This window comes from Pristis pectinata, chromosome 16 (genome assembly GCF_009764475.1).
Source record: "Pristis pectinata isolate sPriPec2 chromosome 16, sPriPec2.1.pri, whole genome shotgun sequence".
Lineage (NCBI taxonomy): Eukaryota > Metazoa > Chordata > Chondrichthyes > Rhinopristiformes > Pristidae > Pristis > Pristis pectinata.
The window spans coordinates 27,797,001-27,817,294 of NC_067420.1; the positions used below are offsets into that span (position 1 = coordinate 27,797,001).

Sequence of the window (20,294 nt, forward strand, 5' to 3'; positions counted from 1 at the left end):
ATCATGATGTCTGCAACCAGCGACACTAAGAGTGCTGTTGATTGCTTTCTAGTGTCAACATGGAGGCTAACTTTGTGATCACCCTGCACTGGTTCAAAGTTAGCCTACATCAACTAAACAGGGGGACCTTTGTGTCTGGCACCAGTGGTAGAAATCATTCCGGAGAGAATAACAGCTTGCTGGAAGCCATGGCCAAACAGCAGAGAGTGCAGGCTCCCAGATTTCAAGATGTAGCCCTGGAGGTCTGGGTAGAAGTGAAGAGGAGAGCAGAGGTTCTCTACTCACAGGGGACCAGGAAGCACAAGGTAAAGCAGCCTGGGAGGCACCTGTCGAGATCAATAGAAAGAACCAAGCCCAAAATGCATGAGGCAATGTCACAAAATATTTGTACTCCCATGCATATGGCCAAGGTCAAAGAATGCACCTTCAAGTCCCATTGTCTGTCAGCTTGACCATTTGCCTTACTGGCTGGACATAGAAGGATGTGAGCCAAGTACTGGAAGATGGGATTAATTACAGATGGGTGCCCACAGGTAAATGTGGATGTAGTGGGCTGAATAGTTTGTTTCCACGTTGTATGACTGTATGTCTCTATGACCCAATATACCACAACTTTATCAGTTACGTTAGGACTTGAGCCTAATATACACGTGCTTCACCGTAATCTCGTGCTTCTCCTCTGGCCCTGCATCTTCTGAAATTCATTAACTTATTATATGGCACCTTATTGAAGTTCTTTTGAAAATCTAAATAACTTACACCTACAGCATTAATCTTGTCTAGTCCCTCTGCTATCCCTTCACGGGATACTATGAGGTTGGTAAACCAAATTATATCTTTTGAAACCTGTGCTGACTATTCATTATTTTCTGTTTAGTTACTAGACTAGATTAGGGTAGGAATTCTCTTATTTTGGTTTTTACTTGTGTCAATCTGAATGATTATTAGAGTCATAAAGTCAAAGAGTTATAAAGCACAGAAGCAGGTCCTTCAGTCCAACTCATCCATGCCGACCAAGATGAATATCCAAGCTAGTCCCATTTGCCTGCGTTTGGCCCATTTTCTTTGCATGTACCTGTCTAAATGTCTTTTAAACATTGTAATTGTACCCACTGCTACAATATCTTCTGGCAGCTCATTCCATACACCTCCACCCTCTGTGAAAAAGTTTCCCTGCAGGACCCTTTTAAATCTTTCCCCTCTCACCTTAAATCGATGTCCTCTGGTTTTAGGCTCCCCTACTCTGGGAAAAAGACTGTGACCCTTAGAGACAAGAGATTCTGCCTAGAACGTACCTATCTTCCCCCTCTCACTTGGACTCACCTATCACCTGCCTGCGTGTGCTCCTCCCCCTCCTCTGACCTTCTTATTCTGGCTTCTGCCCTCTTCCTTTCCAGTCCTGATGAAGGGTCTCGACCCGAAACGTTGACTGTATTTCCCTCCAGAGATGCTGCCTGACCTGCTGAGTTCCTCCAGCGCTTTGTGTGTGGTGACATGCACCTTACCTATGCCACTCAGGATTTTATATACCTGAACATGTTTTATTTTTCTTTTCAACTATAGCTATTATATTAGCAAACTGCCCGTCCTCTGACAGCTTTTTTCAATGAATAATTCTATTTCTGTAATAGTGCCTCTGTTACCTCATCCCCACATTATTATTAAGTACACAGATGTAGTCTATTTAGACCAAGGGTTTAATCCTCTGAGTTTCATTAGTTAATACTTCTCCTCTTTATTTTAACTGTAGTGGTATCATATCTAATCACATCATCATTGTCACATTTACTTGATATTCCTGGTAAAATGAATCAAAGTAAATACTTAATACAATCCGTTATTTTGTTTCAGTGCCTGCAATGTTATCCTCTTCATTGCCCTGTAGAATTCTTTCCATCCTCACTTTTCCTTTAAATTTATGTGCAAATTATTTTACTGTTCCTTGATCATTTAGTTTTTATAGTTCTACTTTGCCTTCCTAATTGCTTTCTTTATTCTTACCTTCCTCGTTCATATTCTGTCTTGTTCCTGAACCTCTGCTGCCCATGTACTTAGTATATGTTTCTTTTTTCACTTTTAATCTATGGAATAAAGTTTCCTTGGACTCTTTTAAACACTGCTTTAACTACTTGCCGTTGCTGCATATATCATTATTTACCAGTATATAATTGTCCATTATATTTTTCCTGGCCCAGTCCCTCAAAATCAGTTTTTCTTCAACTCTTTACCCTGTCTCCAGTGTACTTCTGAATTCTGATCTTGAAGCACATAATATTATGGTCACTATTGCCTAATATTCTCAGGGTGAAAATAACTTAAATCTCATGCCGATGCAGCTGTATACACATTCTGCTGTGTTTTAATGATTTACACTGAATGATTCAAACTCTTTCTTACCAATGTACCGTACTGCCTTTACTGGTTTAATTTCACCTCTGGATGTCCCCTAACTTTTTTTCTTTTCTGTTCTGATTCATGTCCTATTATGAGAAGCAGTAGCAAACTCTTCTTAGTGTACTGGGTTAGAAAGGAGACCTGTACAAATTGTAGAAACCCTATTCCCTCATTCACTTTATTGAATTAATTTTAGGGGAGGCAAATTCTGCTATGATTACCTATGTTGTTTACTCATTTCCTTAATTCATTTAAAATAACGAGAATAGGGAGGCCACGTGATAGGGAGGTCAATGTGGGGACCATGATTAAGAACTTAGATGGAGGAAGAGATTATGGGAGATCCGGATGTCTGTGAACACAAAGTGAATTTGAGATGAAGATTGAAATCAATGGGGATGAGCTGTCACTCGCCACAGTGGCTGAGAGAGGAAGGAATTGAGAATATATCGCTGGGAAACTTTAGGTTGGTATTGAGGAATCAATAGAGAACTAGGATTTTCAGGAGACAGAGAGAGAGAGATAGGGTGGAAGAGTTTGAAGTACTCAAAGGAACAGAGATGACAGAGAAATAGAGGGGACAGAGAAATATAGAGGAAACAAGTATAATGAAAGCCATTTCACAGCAGTTTGAGCAGCACAGAGGTTGAAAAGTACTACAAGGCAGGACCATTATGTAAGAGGAAAGTTGTCAGCCCTGAGGCTTATGTCTATTAAGTTAGTGATTGCAACATAATCAAGAAACATTTGTAGATGGCAATTGCATTCTTTGCAAATGAACAGATATTCTGAACAGATATACAAAGAGAGGCAGTTATTGTTGATCCATGCAAAGTCAATTGTTGCAGGGATGTGCAGATGAGAAAGGTTCAAGAGGATTTTGACCCAGGTTGCTGCATGTTTTTGTTGAGTGTTTCCAATATTTTTGTTTTTAATCTCAAATATAATATTTATTTTGTTTATTTTTTGTTCTCTATGTAGAGTACCTTTCAAAATGCAGGAACAGTCTGAGTTTATAGATAAATGTAATTTACAGTTTTATCCAATAACTTTTGAGCCCTCCCTAAATTTGCCATTGATAATAGGGATAAAGATCAACAAATAAAGTTCTTTTGCGCAAGTTGCCTGACATTTTTAAAGCGTTTTCTAATAGTTCAAACTCATGTACATTTTAACTTCCAATTTACATATCATTTTAACATGTAACCTGACTATCTCTCAAAATTATACTTTCTCATCATTTTGTGAACTTTCAGCGTTTTGGTAAATTAAATCACAATAAAAGCATTTTACTTCGACCATATAGGTTTTAAATATGTATATTTTTCTGCACCCAAACTAATTTAATCAAAAAAATCTACGCCATTCATAGAACAATAATTTTGTTTATTTAGATGATAGGCATTTAAAACAATCTTTAGCCAGTAGTCTTGGAAGTTTTGGTTCTAAATTAGTTCAAGTGAAACAAGGTATATTAATGGGACAGATTGCAAAGAGACGTAGGCATGCTGCTATTGATGAAACAATGTTTGATGTTGACACCGAACATTAAAATAGGAATATTATATTTCACTCAGTGTAACCGATCTGTGAAACTAAGTGTCCCCATTTTCATAATTATTGTTCAATCCTTTTAACAAACTATATGTATATTTATTAAAATATGTTATTTCCCAATACTTTTTTTTGCTTTTATTTAAATTCATCACTTTTATTTAATACAAACATTCACAGGGAGATTATTGATCGAGTTTTTGGGACTCGTGGAAAAATACATAGGATCATTTTAGTGTGCATAGACGACAGGAGCTATGCTCATAAAACTATTTCGGGATGGTTACTGGCTCGGAGATAGGACGTTTAATTTAGTAGAAGACCTAAATCGGCTGCACATGTATCGAGCGGTCCCGTTACTGCAATACCACTCACTGCCCCGGGGCGGCAGAGTCGGCCCTTTGAAGTAATCCCCTCGCATGCGCGGCCTTCCCAGAGGCTCACGGACGTTGTAGTTCGCGCCAGAGGAGCGGCCGCCTTCCTCGGAGGGCGCGGCCTCCCGCTGGAACTACAAACGCCAGAGTGCACTGTCGGCCGCTTTCAAACAATAATTCAGCCGCGCGAGAGAAATCTTTCCTCTCCCCAACATGCGCCCCCTCCTCCTTCAATCACCCATCCCCTCGGGGTTAGTGAGCAGCGTGAGATTCGGGTCCACACGACATAAATTGCTCGGGAGGGCAGAGCGCGGCGTGTTTTGAACGCGCGGGACTTTGCACGGCGTCCGTTGCAAAAAAAAATAAATAGGCGAAGAAGAAAACAACAATTGCTGCGGCTAATGACGTCAGTTGCCCTTTGGCCCTGTTTTCATTATGGCCGTTTGCGTAGCCTAGGAGCCCCGGGATCCGCAGAGTGAGCAGCGTCCGCCCGGTTGCAGCCCGACCATTGCACCGCTCTCCTGCCCGCCCGCAGCCCGCCCTCGGCTTTGGAACGCGAGTGTATCCAGTGCGGCGCCCGGCGCGGACACAACGTTCTGAGCTGTAGCTTTCCCTTTGCAAGAAGCAACAAAGAAGAAGCAGGGAGGAGGAGGAGGGAGAAAATGAAAGACAAGCAGCAGCAGCAGAAGAAGAAGAAGGACCGCACGTGGGCTGAGGCTGCCCGCATGGTAACTAAGAGCGTTTGAGATTTTCATTCCCCCATTCAGAGTCATCTGAAATGGGTTCATGACCCGATGGGGGGCGGGCGCTTTGCTCTGGCTCCTGGAACAATAATAAATGGAGCAATCAAGGCTCATCCAGCACACGTTTATCATGTGTGTCACCCTCCGGGGCACCCGCATCTCCTTTTTTTCCCCCCCCTAAAAGAATTTCCAATTCACTCTCTTTCTCTCTGCCCTTGCCATCTCTTAAAACCAGTTAAAGTTTGTGTTTGCTTTTACAGTTTTTGTTTTAAATTTATTTATATTAACACATGCATGTAAACATTTTAGTGCGCATCATGCCTGTGGGTAGCATTTACATGAGCATCAATAATCCATATGTGTTTTTTCTCTTGCTTGGATTTTTTTTGCTGTTGTCAGATATTCGTACAACAACTTAAAAACTATCAAGCTGTTTTCCCTTTTTTTTTGTGGCTTGCATTGTGGTGAAATTTAATATACAGTGTATTAATTTCTGGCAGTGACTCATTCTCCTTCAGTTAGTTTAGACTGCTTTGTAGTCTCCAAGAATTCCATAGCTGTGAGACGTGGTTCCCGGTCATAAATGAATTTTGCGCTGTGTAGCGTAACAGGTTTCGGACATAACCGAATTAATCTCTGGCGTGGTCATGGTGCCATGTCACAGAATGTCTGGAACTTATAACATTTGACTCTCCATTCCATTAAGGAGGATTGGCATTGATTGCATTCCCTTCCCTCTGTCGCATCACTTAATTGTGAACTGAATGCAGCTACTGTAACTAAAATTGATTGATATTGTATACTGTTAGGATAATTTAGCTCAAATGCACTCAATATTGTACTTAGGATTGTGCCATAGACATTGAGCATAAAAGCCCATGTCTATTTCACTGCTATTTTAAGGCTAATTTGTGGCATATGTTTTATCTAATCACATGATGTTTCATAGTGTCTTCTGTTAATGCGTGTTATGCATTTGTCAGCACATTGCTTATAAATAGAAATTTATGTGTGGTATCAGACTCTAGGTATAAAAGCAAAACACTGCAGATGCTGGAAATCTGATTTTTCTTTTTAAAAAGTGCTAGAAATACCCAGGGTAGAATCATCTTTGGAGAAAGAAATGGTTAATGTTTCAGATCACTCCTTCTGTTCTATGGTTTGGTTTGCTTTGTATTCTCAGCATTTTTGTTGTTTAGTACTTATGAGATCTATAGCTCTTGGTTTTGTGTAAATTGTATAAGTACTGATATAATAGAAGTTCCTGTTTGTTTTAATTTAGTGCTAAACTTTTAATGGGAACAGATATGAAATGTTTAGTATGAATCATTGGACATGGATTGGGTTGTGACAAGCACACACTTAGCCAGTGATTGTTGGATTGTGGTGTTCTGCAGCAACAATAGTAATTTAAGCCTTTTGGAGTTGGAGTGGCTGTGTTAAGCCTTTTTCCCCCATAACCTTTTGTATATCGTTGTTTTTGAGAGTTGGCATTTCATGGTGCCAATATTGTGTGCCATTTTTAGTCCTTAATTCAAATATGCTAATTATCAAGCCGTTTACAGTAAAAACATAATGGAACATTGCTTTGTAATCACTATCATACTAGTAAGAATCTAATGAGTACCCTTGTGACAGATAACAGAATGATTTGTCAATATTTTTAATGTTTAATTTGAACGCACGTGTAGTGATATGTTTTAGACATGCCAATAAAAGATTGCACATTTAGTCTTGAAGGAAAAATGAAGTTATTGACTGTGCAGTCTTTAATTTCAGCATGTTGGCTGCATTGTCGTACTCAATCTCACAGTGATCTAATGGAGAATATTGCACTTTCCACAAGTTAAAAGGGACAGCCTCTTCAAATGAACAACCATGCTGCTCTGTTTTTGGTGTCTCTTAACCTTTTACTTCCTTCCAAAACAATTAGAAGAGCAGAATATCAGGCCTACTAGTCTGCAATCTGATGCTTGTTGTGCTGGAACTGGTGCAGAAGAGATTCTAGGGACATTGCCTGGACTGGAGTACTTCACTTACTGGGTTTGTTTTCCCTGCAGTGGAGGAGGCTGGGGGGTGACCTGATACAGGTATATCAAAGTCTGAAGGGGATAGTAAAATTCTTTTTCCCCATGGTGGAGGGTGTCAAAGGCAAGAGGGCATAGGTTTAAGGTGAGGTTTCGAGGAGATCTGAGGGGGAATTTTTTTCACACAGTTGTTGGGAGTCTAGAATGTGCTGTCTGAAGAGGTGGTGGAGGAAGATACTGGTATGTAGACAAGCTATTTAAGAGCTTGTCTAGATGATTCATTTCAGAAGAATTCAGACAAGCTCTGAAGCAGCCATGGCATAGAAGGCTGTGGACCTAATATGGGTAAGTGGGATTAGTATGGATGGGGTGCATTGGTTGGCAGAAATGAGATGGACCAAAGGTCCTGTTTCTGCTCTGACTGTTTTTACTTCTCAAATGTCTTCAATGTGCTCCTTTTTTTTTGTAACGTGCTTTAGGGTAGATTGGATGTCCATTGGTCCATTATAGTTCAACATGTGTTTCCTCGGTAACCGCTTGTTATTCATGGGAGCTTTATGAACCAGTGAGGTTATCTGTGTTGTTATCTGTAGAAGAGTTTGAATTTTTTTGCAACAGAAGTATAAAATGCCATCATTTTAAAAAGTTGTTTAATACTGGGTTCTGAGTGTTACGGGACTGGATATTGACTCTGGGTTATTTAGATAGGAAATTATCAAAAGCAATACCTGTTTAGTTTGAATAAGTTCAGGCATCATTCCAACATGCTGCTATCATAAAGTAGTTTTGGTTGTTGTCTGAAACCCTACAATTTATTGCCATATATTTTCAAAGTTGGATTCTGGAAGTCTGAGACTCCCTTTTCATTACTTTGTAATTGGCTATAATTATAATAATCAGCACAGTGCTCTACTTTGATCTACTTTACAGGTACTGGGCCAAGATTTGCCGTCAAAATAATGGCGCTCAAGGTTTATTTATGTGCTAATTGTACACCAGCATTAGGAGTTGCAGCACAGCCCAAATTGTGCAGTTAGCGTCATGAGCGTTATCTTCCTCTCTGGCCACTATTGAGATGGATTGAATGGCATCAATTGCTGAATTGTATGATAGCTACAAAACTGAGTTGTGATTGTCCATTTCAGCCCACGTATCCCCTTGGCGTCATGTGAATTACTGCCAAACAATGTCTTGGGCACCGACATTTAATTTGTACAAATGCAGTGTTATTTTTGTAAACTTTAATTAGATGTTATAAAACCTGGGCTTTTATCTTTTTCAATTTAATCCCTTTTTCTTCATTTCTCATTTTTGTAATGGCATTAGATTCAATCACTCACTAATTTGCATTTTCTTCAGTCTGAGCATCTATGGGCTAGGTCTTGCTGCCATGTCCAGCCAGGGTCACGATGCCTGCACTGCCCATGCAAGAAGTCTAACTTTGCTGGTGGGCAGATCCTAGACTCCATTGACTCCAGACTGAGTGGTGCCAGTAAAGGAGCCCCACCATGAAACCCATGTTGACAGTGAGCAAAGCCCAGCTCCCAGCTTTGCTAGTTGTCAAATGAAAAGGGTTTTTAAATATTAAATGTCTCTAAAATTCAGAAATGTATAAATCTTTAAAAATGCTATGAGTTTAATTTTCAAAAAAAAACCTTTTAAAAACAAAAAAAAATTTCCAGGAATATCTGGGAAGTCTCGGTACGATGGTATGTGGAGTCCAGTGCTGGAGCAAGCTGATAGATTCAGAACTTGCTCCCATTGAAATCATCATGTGATTGCATTTCTATTCAAAGTTGCCAGGATTTACTGGCAAGATCTGAGCCAACGTAACTGCTTCTGTGAAAGCTTTTTGTATCTTCAATTCTAGCATTTAACTGCTTTACTGATACCAGTTTATTTTTTCCCTTCCCACTGCCTCCAATAAGATGGTTCCTCCTCCTTGTTACTCCAAAGGAAAGTTGCTTATAGATCCCCTATCCTGAATATGCTTTATGATAGATTGCACCTATTGTCTCTTGCGAGTTAACATGTAAGTGCACTCAGGATTAACACTTACTATTCCATCCAGTGTCCTCTAAATCATATGGCTCCTTTCCATGTAGTTGGCTTTAAGGTGGGAGTTTTTTATTCCCTTTAAATTTCTCTCATAGTGAACCCCTGTTATCCCAAGGATTAATGCTGTTTTTTGTTTTACCCAAGTCTTGGATAGTTTTGTATTTTAATCTGAACTGGATGTGTAGCTCAAAATGTAGAGTAATATGGAATCTATGTAGGTTTGGTACTAAAGGTACTTTTGAAGTGTTTCAAATGAATGCAGACATGACCATGATTTTTTTAATACAGTTTATGAAACCAGAATGCATTGCTTTAAGTTTTAAAAAAATAGTTTAAAATTGATTTTTGGACTTTCCCATTCAATCCACTTTCTGTTTTAATGGTTATTGCTGTTTTTGCTGCCCTTAGGTTGTAGGTTTCAGAATTTATCACGAAGTGATGCTTTTGATGCAGCTAGTTATTTGATGCAACCAGTGCAAGTTGGAGCTGATAAATATCACTCTTCCACATGTCTGGTGATTACTGTATGTGAAAACATTACTCATAGTATTTGTTCTAAATGTCAAGGGACTGTAGTAAGATGAGTTCATTGTGTTGGGTTCCAGATGCTGTGTTAACATGCACTTAATATGTTGGAGCTACATTAACAGTATGAAGTAAATTGCTTTGCCTGAAAATTTCACACTGCTGCTTCCTAACTTTTCGATAAGGGTTTATGCTATAAATTTTAAAAGGATTACCTGAAACTGCATTGTATAATTTTCTGGATAAAATACTGGCTAAAGGGAGATTAAAACCTTGAAAATTGACATTGAAATATTTCTTTTTTTTTAAATAGCCTTCCCAAACCTTTGAATAGCAGTTGAAATTTTTAAGGTTAGCTGTGAACCATTACTACTTGCTGCTGATGCTGAGAACACACTTGCCATTTGGTAGTTTAAATTTGCTGGACGAAAGCTTCCAAGTCTTTACTGGCAAGGCCCTAAATGAGAGAGGGCCATAGGCTTCAGGGAGGCAACACAGGCCAAGCCCTGCCTTCAGTACAGCTGAAAAAAACAACTTTGACAACTATCTTATTGGCAACCAGTTCCCTGTCAAAACTATCAAAAACAATAAATGTTAATGCTTTACACCTTGATGTATTTAAAAATTATTAGGACAATTAAATATTTTATAATTTATCTTTGATTAATTTAAGCCTTTTAAATAATCTTGAACAAGCCTATTCCCACACAGCCTTCTCTCTCTCCATTCAAATGAATAGCGATGCGGTTCCTGGTTCAAGTGTTGTGGAATTATTTCAAAGTGAATCCCCCTCTTCCAAAAGTGGAAAAGGAACATCTTGAGTGCAGTCGAGAACTCACTGGCCCAGTGCAGACAGCAAAGTTTGTCATTTGTGGGTTTGTGTGAATATATTTCTTTTAAGGAAAATAAAAGGGAAATGTGAATGTTGTGGCATTGATGTGGAGGAATGCTGGCAATTCCATGTGGAGCTGCCTGCACTTCCTGGCAAAAACTGGATTGATGGTTTCCTGCATCTTCTAAGACTGCAATTACACTCCACCTGTAGCTGTGAAGTATGTCCCTCAGGGGCAGAATGATGCCTCCTTTACCTTGCGTCCATCAGTTTGGAGTCCATGCCAAGCTTGTATAGTGATAGTGTATTAGAGTACATTTTAAGCTGATATTTTTTGTGCATTGCACCGTCCTGGATTTTATTTTTGAATAAAAGTATTTTGCAATATTTGTTCCTGTGCCAGTTTGGGGCCCAGTACCGGGCAATGTATTGATGCACATCTAGAACTGCAGCTTAGCCTTAGTCATGGAGAGAATTCAAAGGATCTGCTTGTACTGAATATTTGTCTCTTCCTACATCCTATAATGTTAAATATGAATATTTTACTTTGGTGCTTTTGCAGTTTGGATCATAGGTGAAAAATATTTGTGTTAGCTTCTGTGTTCATTAAGCTAAAACTAGCAGCATTGAATAGAATTGGATTTAATATAATTAAACTACACAGACTCCAATTTGGCACAGTAACTTGTTCCTGACTGACTTTGTGGTGATATGGTAAGAGAACAGTGTTACAGAAGCCATGTTAGAGGTTAGTTGATTTCTCTGAAGTGCTCAATTCCAACTTGCAACCTTCATCAATGTTAGGATTAAGGTTTCTAAATGTCACACTTCATGTTGCTGTTTGTTGATAATGATTGTTATTAAAGCTTCACATTGCTTCAGACTCAAAGAGCAGAACAATGTATTGCTATTGCAAAAATTCAATTCACAATTGTTCTTTATTCTAGGGGTCATAAGTGCTTACTGACATTTCTGCACTGGTCTCTAGTGATTTGGAAAAGTTTAGATAATGTGGAAAATAGTAGATTTTGGGCGCAGTGGATATAACTTTACATGGTGTTTTGCAGTTTGGGACTTAATGTGCTACAAGATGAACTATTGGTGCTTGTTTATTGATTTGGTTTTATCAGTTTATTGCAGATGCTTTTGTTTGGAAGCAGAGTGCTTTATAGCACAATAATCTGGCTTGTGAATTTCCTAAATACTATGAATGATGAGCAGTCTTATTCAGGCCATTTTTGATGTTTAGTTTTGATGCCTTTTAAAACTTGATCTGGCTGAATTCCTTGCTGAGTAATGTATGTTCTGAGTCATCAATCTAGGAACATATTTCCTTCCCAACTCTCATGACGCTCTACATGTTTGTTTTAAAAAAAATTTTTTGATTTTTTTTTTGAATGCAAGCAAAACTTCAATCAGAAATCTGCTATGATGGAAAAGGGGAGGCAGGAGGGCTGGAAGTAAAAACTTTCCTTTTTTGGAAACAAAATGGCATATATTTTGCATATCTTCAGGAAGTGTAATTTTCTTTATCCATTGAAGGCAGATGTTCAATATTACTTAAAGATCTGCAAGCATTTTACCCTTCATCGGTTTAAGATGTGGCTGTTTTTTTTATAGGGATGACCAGGAAATATAAATCTTTCTCTCCTTCATTAGCCAGTTTCTCTACAAAGATTTAAATATTTAAACCAAACCTTTTGTCAGCACAGTTTAAATTTGGGACTTCTATGTAAAATGAAACTTGATTGATGTCAGAATCCTTCCAGATCTTGATATTTATGTGAATGAGAAATTGACATCTGTGTATGTAAACATAAAATAGTTTGCTGTAGATATTTTGCATAGTTTGCAAAGTTTTCTTCATTAAAATTTATGCTCACTTAAAAGTTTTATTTTGTTAATATAAGCTGTTGTTAAATGACTAGAGGAACCTATATTTTGCTTTAAGGAAAAAAAGTTCCAGTCAGCTAGCATGTATTGCAATGAATGGAATATTTTGTTTGTCAACTATGCAACATTATTATACTTTCAATTTCTTAAACACTAAACTAATTAGAATAAAGAGCTAATGAAGAAATAGCTTCAAATTAATATCTTGAGGTCTTGAGAGAGAAACTCTTCATGTTGTGGTGAAAGTTTTGTCCTTTCTCTCCTTAGCAAGTTTCTCTACAAAATCTTATGTTTTTGTAGCAAGTAGACCAGGGGAAAAACTTTGCTAAATGATTTCACCATTTTGTATAGTTTGTCAGTTCATTGATCAACATTCTTGAGCATCAATCTTAGTAAAATTAAATAGATTTTGTAAATCTGAACTAGCACATCTAGGCAATTATTGTACATTTTGTAACCAAAACCATATAACATTATTAAATTTGTTAGTGCAATATATTCCTCTCATTGAAGTGGTCTGGGCTATAAATACTTTAGTACTTTCTTCCTGACTTCCTCCAAACAGATTATTTTTCAAATAAATTGGCTTTTAACTAGTATTTTCATTTTTTTTTAGTAAGGAAAATCTCGTAATTAAGAACTGGCATTGCACGTGATGCCTAAAAGTAGAAAATGTAGATAAATCTTTCAGGATTAGTTTTCTCTTTGGCAGTGACTCGTGTCAGGCATGTTTTGAGCAGGCAGTATACAGATTAAGAGATTCCTTGAACCGTTACCCCACTGAAGGATGTGTCCAGTTAGCAGCCTTGATAGTGAAATCTTCAAATGATCTGAAATATCTTTCTTTTTTTCCTCTTCTTGAAGAAAAACTGAAATTGTTTTTTAAAAAAAGTTATTCTTGTTTTGAGCAAAGTGACACAATATAAATTTACGTGGTAAAGTTATACCTTAAATTTAAAATTTTTTACCCCAGTTGGGTTCACACAACTGCATTTCTCGAGCACTGCTTTGAATTGGATTTAGAATGTGGGAAGACTGAACTATTAGAATGTAGAATATGGAGCAGGCCCTTCGGCCCATGATGTTGTGCCAAACTAATTAAATATGTAACTAAACTAATCCCTTCTGCCTACACAATGTCCATATCCCTCCATTCTTTGCACCTTCATGTGCCTATCTAAGAGCCTCTTAAACACATCACCTGTATTTGCTTCTTCTACCACCCCTGGCATCATATTCCAGGCACCCAACATTCTCTGTGTTTACTTTTTAAAAAAAAATTTGCCCTGTGCATCTCCTTTTGGATTTGCCCCCTCTCATCTTAAATGCATGCCTGCTGGTATTAGACATTTTGACCTGGGGGAAGAAAAGATACCGGCTGTCTACTCTATTTCTGCCTCTTAGAATCCTAGCAGATACAGTTTTGTAAATGTTCATGAAATATGTACTGTCCAGTTGTATGACTGAGAAGATTCTCAGTGATAATTACCCCTTCCACCCTATTATAAAATTTAGTTTCTTAACAGATGCAGTTGATTTAATTCTTGGCTTGCTTTGCATGTTGTTTTTTGCCATGTATCATCTCTGTTGTGTTCAACCAAGTGGTTGATGTGTTCACATATATATTTTCCCCTATTCCTGTGGGGAAGCACCTCACTCGTGTTTGGGGCCTCCCCTGACAGCGCAGTACTTCACAAACAAAGTTTATTTTCCATTAAATACTTTCTAAAATGGCATCCATGTAGGATTATTTATGTTATGTATGCCTGGGACTGGCTATTTACCAGCAGCATTCTTGTAGTACACATGAAAATGTGCATCCTGAAATAGTCAGTTTGTGCTGCATTGAGGTTAGTATTAGTGAATGTCATTATATTTCAACAGGGAGGAGGGGCACAGATCCGTTACCTTCCTATTCATTTTTATATGACCATCTGAGAAAGAAATTTCAAGTTAACACTTAAGAGGTGGTCTTCCATCAGCATCCAAATGTTGAATAGAGTTACAAACAAAACATGTGGAAACCTACAGAATTTTGCCTGAATGACTTCTGTTTCCACAGCCATGTCAAGAACTATCAAATCCCCAATTTTTTCCATTGCAATTTTACTGTTAACATAGAAGTCCAAATCAATAATGTTGGCTGTTTCATAAAGAGAACTGGCAATCAGTTACGATCTCTCCCTGCATATTTGTTTTGCATGTCTTCAGTTATTGCAATTGAAATGAACATCAGCCAGACTAAACAAAATGCATGTAGGATTTAATCAAGTTCAATATTACTGCTGTTGGAATGATTTATAGTGCTTGGATTGCTAGGCAGTTGTGAATCTGCTACAGTTTGCAATGTTGCTTTCTATAACAGCCTTGGACTCTCAAATAAAAGTGAATGACCTAATCTATTATACTCTCAGAAGTTTGGATAGCAAACTTAGAATAGCAGGTGTTTATACATTTGCAAGCCAACATACTAAAGCTGCAAGGGGAAAAAACTGAATGGAAGTTTCGGTCTGAATTTTCTCTTGCTCATATGGATATTCCCAGATACTACATGAAGTTGTGATGCTTTAGCTTTAAGGCTTGTGTAGTGTTTCCTGACTGGCTCACTGTGTTAATATTCTCAGTGCAGTACAATCTCTGAGACTAGAAGCTTCCACCTTTTAAATGCTGGTATTGCAGGAATCTCTTTATGGTGTCAATATGAAACAACAATTTGGCTTTGGCATAAAGAATAATTTATGACAACTGGAAGTACACATATGTGATGTCCATGGTTATGTTAAATTTAAGATAGTCTTTTATCTAAAAAAAAAATTGCTTAGCACTACTTGCTGCCTCAGTGCATGGAAAAACAGTTAGGCCATTGCTGCTCTGTTCTGCCCAAGACTATGTTCAATAGGTACTGTTATTACAAAGGCAGAAGTGAAATATTCATCGCCACAGGTGTACCTTCTCAGATCAAAGCATGGGTGGTAAACTGAACTTGTTAACTCTATGGGGGGAAAGAACAGCTTTATTTTGAAAGGAAAAAACTGGCTTTCTTTTAAGTAAATCATAGAATTTTTGTGCAGAATAAATTTAGAACTGTGAATCATCTGAGTACCAGTGTCAATTTCACTCAGACCATTGGAGAATATCAATTTACAAATGCTTTAAAGTCCTATGGATTAGTGAACCCACATCACGTATATTGCTGCACATAATCTTTACAACCTTTTTGTGCTGTCGGGTAATGGTTGACTTGGATTTCAGTACATATTTGTCCACAGGTGTTGGAAAATTACTCTGATGCTCCAATGACCCCCAAACAGATCCTGCACGTTATAGAGACTGAAGGACTCAAAGAAATGAGGTCAGTTGTGGTGAATGGTTTCATTAGGAGAATGTTGAGGGTTTCTTTTAATGTAAATGTTGAATTGGGAGGCAGGAAAGAACCTTATTGTTGAAGATGGACTTCTCTACAATAATAGATGGAAATACTTTTGAGGATAATTGTTTTAATTTGTTGATTAATCTCAACATTTTAGTCACTTGATTTCCTCACTTGGGGCATGCACATACATTTGTGTATTTGTTTGCTCCTTTCCTCCATTGAATTGATAGCTAAACTTACTATTTATAAATGACCAAAGGCACATTATCAAAGATTTGGAGCAGTCATCAAAGAGTTTGTTGTATGTTTTAAGAGTTTTGAAGTTTTTTTTAAGAGATGGGGCTGTGGATGTTGGGAAGATGGGAGGGATGAACATGACCTCCTTTTCAAATAGGCTACTGAGGAGAAGGGCCAAAATGATTTGAGGTTGTTGCACTGCTAATGGAGCAAAGGAAGGAGGCCAGAGTGGGGAAACCAGGACAGGGATCATGACTCACAAGCAAAATGAACTTACAGGGAAGCAATTGAAGAAGGCCTTTGAGATTTCATCTCCCCTACCTTGGGTCTATAACTACCCTGTGGAGGCCATGGAGGGTAAGTGTAGTGGGTGAGCATGATAGATTGGCGCAGGATACCTGTGACCTGGGATTTGGATGAGAAGTTTGAGGATCTTGGTGAGGTTGAACCTGAACTAGTGATTAGTTTAAAAACTCATCCATAGCATAACTCAAATATCAGTATTGGTTGGCATTTGAACTTCAGTTCTTGAATTAAGAATTCAGCATTCTCTGTAACTGGAGCTGCTGGGCTGTCTACTCTCGAAGATTTTTAGTGGATGTCAAATACTTGTTTATTTAGTTGGTAAAAAGAAAAAGACAATATATTTCTCCAATCTTTAACTTTGTTCAAAGGAGGCAATTGAAATAGTTTTAAAATGCGGTCTTGTGCCCTATTCCTTCCTTATGCCTCACTTGGGTGGCCAATTATATTCTGTTGCCCTGTATGTGTGGCCAATTACAGTCTAGCTCACTTCCATTTTAGCAGACAATTGTATTTCATTTTCCCCTTTTTTTCATCTGCTTAATAAAAAAAGGGAAGAAAACTCTGTACTGTGCTTAAATATGCCCCTCATTTCTAAATGGTTTGTGTACAATTAGATATTGATGTGCAATAACATTTGCTGTGTAGACAAATGTGGTAAATGGAAATTTGTACTGCCCAAGGCCTCTGGTTTATGGTAAAGAAATTCAATTCTGTTTTATTACATGGGATTCTGGAACTCCTCACTGGGGTTTTGAGGATTGCATTGTAGAGCTCTTGACATGAAAATCACAAATTACTGCTCTTTTTACGGTTACTAGTGATTTATGTTTCTCATTCTACAAATTCATCCTGACAGTTAACAAAGAAATTTTAATCCTTGTATGTGACTCTTTTTTTTTTACTGAGCCTCTTGCATTGCAGAGCTTATTATCTCTGCCTGATCATTTTTTTTTGTTGATGTTTTATTGTTATGGTTTCTAATAAAAAAATGGAAAAACAAAAGAATAGATTAAAGAATTAAAATTTTAAATTACTGAGTTTAATGCACAAAAGCCATGATTATATACCTATATTTCATATTGAACTTCATTTATTTGGTAAAGCTATTGGATTAGTGTCCCTGTTTTATATTGTTTTTTTTCCAGTGAATACATAATATATGCAACTAATTGTTTCTTTTCCTTTTTCATGCCCGTGTTTCGTGATGCAATGGCTGTAGAAGGTAAGCATAATTAAGCCAAAATATATAAAGATAAATGTAATATTGCTTGGATAACTAAAAATACAAGAATAAAGTGATGTATAATTAATTCTAAGTAAGTTCTAATTCTTAGCACTGATAAAAATAATTTGTTAGCAGATGATTGAATGATCTTGTTGTGACTGCAGCTTTCTTCACCTAATAATAGTGATTTGTGATTCTGTTTTCACAAATCGTCATATTCCTGATCAGTTTACTGCATTCCCTTAAGGCAAGTTTTTCTTTTGTACCGACTGCTATTAGTTGCAATAGCAAGTACACTTGTCATTCCAGGGAAAAAATCATAAGGGCCATTTTGTTTTGTATTAGCTAGGTCCAGGTATGTTTTTTAACTTTTAGACCTGGTTCAATTTATTGTGCTGGAATAATTATAATGTGTGCTTTTACCATTTTCTTTTTAAAAAAAAGAGCTTGGCAGCTGGGCGTATCTTTATTAACCTTGTCTACTTAATTGAATATTAACTCCTTCAAAAAAAATACCTTTTAAACTATGTATTTAGCAAGGTGGAAACCCATTGACTTTTTTAGAATAAAATAAATGTATTGAACATCAGAAGTTTTATAGTTATTTTGCAGCTTTAGGAAAGTAGGAAATGGCAAAGTATTTATTAATCTGGAGTTAGTTCTGTGGGATAATAAACATTGTAGACTTAATTCTTTCTGGTGCCAATATACACAGCCCTGGTACCTTTGTGGAGGTTCAACAAAACACAGCCAGACATTTTTATGTTTTACAAGAAATTTTAGCAGTTGTGACTAAGACCACACTGCTTTTAATCACCACAGCAATCACTTCCTCATGAATAGGAGCTTTTAAAAAGAGAAACAGGTGCTTATTTCCACATATCTTGTTGAAATTTGGCATTCCATGATCAGTGCTTCATACACTCTGTTTAATGTTGCTGGGAAGCCACAACCACATTTCTCCAATACAAAATTTGGATTGCAGATCAGATATGGAGGTTCATACTGAGCCTCCCAACTGTAAAGGAAATACACCCTTAAAAATAGTGTTTTGGTATTTTGATTTTTAAATTAATGTGGCAAAATTGCCTGAAGGATTTTAGGCTGGCTAGACAACAGTGGTTCAGATGACAATTGAGTTATGGGTCATATGAGTAATGATTTGTACTCCTTTTAATTCCTTGATTTTTTTTCCCTCCTAATCTGATGAACAGCCCACTTATAGTATTTGAGTTGCTTTGTATCTGTCTGTGTGTGCAGTAGACTGAACAACAAGCTTTATAAAATGCTGATTGCATCACACTGAATTGCTGAGTCTGCGCTTCAGTTTTCTTTTTCTCATTAGTTTGCTACCCCCAACAAGAAAGAAACTGATAAGTGTTTTTATTTACGAGGTATAAAGTTAGCTCTTGGGCACATCGGTTATGTAATGCGATATTACTCTGTTATACTTCACTACCACCTGCCATTGTTAATTTTTTAAAAATACAGAACTGCACAATGTTTTTCTCATTCTTTTATTTTGTTGTATTCCGGATTTTCATTTCGTTTTGTTCAGAAAATAAATGGTTACTATTCAGCTTTTCAGATTCACAGTGTTACTAATTGTTTGCCTTGGCTGAACTTATCTATACAAATACATGGAAGCTAATACTATTCATGCTTTCCTGTCAGTTTTTTTCTCATTATTGCTGCTGTTTTGTATGAATTTTAAACTCTTTCTATTGTTTCCATATAAATATCCAAATATTGTTTTGCCTGTCGTAGAGTCACTTTGAGAAAGTCATGGAGAGAAGGCAGTTAGTAAATCATATTCGACTATCCTTTCCAAGAAACTAGGGCTCATCATATCTCATCTTTCGTCCCTAATCCTATTCACTTCCATGTCCTTTTTCACTTCCATGAAATGCCTTGGGATGTTCATGTTTGGCAGCATTACATAAATGTGAGTCATTAATAATAACTTGGAAAATTGTATTGCATGCTGTCCAATTCACTTTTAAAGTTCCTTTTCAAAATGTCTTGCAAAGAGAATTTGAGCAGCTTGTCGAATGCTTTTGCAATCTGGTTGAAAATTTAAATGAGACCACAATCACTACTCTGGAATTTCCTACTGCAGGTTATCGTTGGAATTCCTGTTGTTTTGATTTTCTTTTTCTGTTTTACCACTTGATAATTGCTTTTCAATTGTGTAAATATTTGTCCCTAAATATTTGAAATAAGCAATTAAAGTCATTAGCTACATCTAACTAACTTTTCCAAAGTAAATTGGCATAAACCTAATTGCATTATCCTAATCAAGTAGAAATTCTTGTGTCTTTCTTTAAAGTAGAAGTAAATGCTTTGTGCATTTTACAGATGTACATATGTGGGTTGTCATCTCAAAAAAGCTGAATGGCAAAAGATCCTGGTGGTTATAGCTCATGAAAGATTGATGATCCTCTCCTAGTTTGTCAAAGAATACTAAAGAGAATATTGATGTGTATAACAGTATAATTAGATACTAGAACTATGGTGTAATTCCTAGCTCGTGCAAGGCTTTGGTCCAATCAGACCAAAATATTGTCCAGTTTTGGCTCCTTGCGCAGCAGAGGATTTGAGGAAGTGGAAAATGTTCAGCAGAGGGTGGGTTGATTGGTATTTGTGTTATTGAGATGAGTTCTAGCTTAATTAACATGCACTAAAAGTTGGAAAGATTAGATTCTGTCTAAATGAACAGGTTAGTTAAGCTTTATGGATGGGTAAGGTAGAAC

The 20,294-nt window shown here is 37.2% G+C and overlaps 1 protein-coding gene across 4 annotated transcripts in view; it reads left to right on the forward strand.

Annotated features, from left to right (window-relative positions):
• Positions 1–4,555: 4,555 nt before the first annotated feature.
• The window catches only part of LOC127578701 (polycomb group protein ASXL1-like), a 76,522-nt gene continuing 60,783 nt past the window's right edge, over positions 4,556–20,294 (forward strand). For 3 of the 4 annotated variants that reach the window (XM_052031008.1, XM_052031009.1, XM_052031010.1), the window contains exon 1: positions 4,556–5,050. Coding sequence is in view for 3 of the 4 variants with exons in the window: in XM_052031009.1 (XP_051886969.1) it covers positions 4,985–5,050 (66 nt within the window). In the remaining variant the exon portion in view is untranslated. Of the gene's footprint in view, positions 5,051–15,669; positions 15,753–17,535; positions 17,539–20,294 lie in introns of all 4 variants that reach the window. The other variant, XM_052031013.1, reaches the window with a different exon arrangement.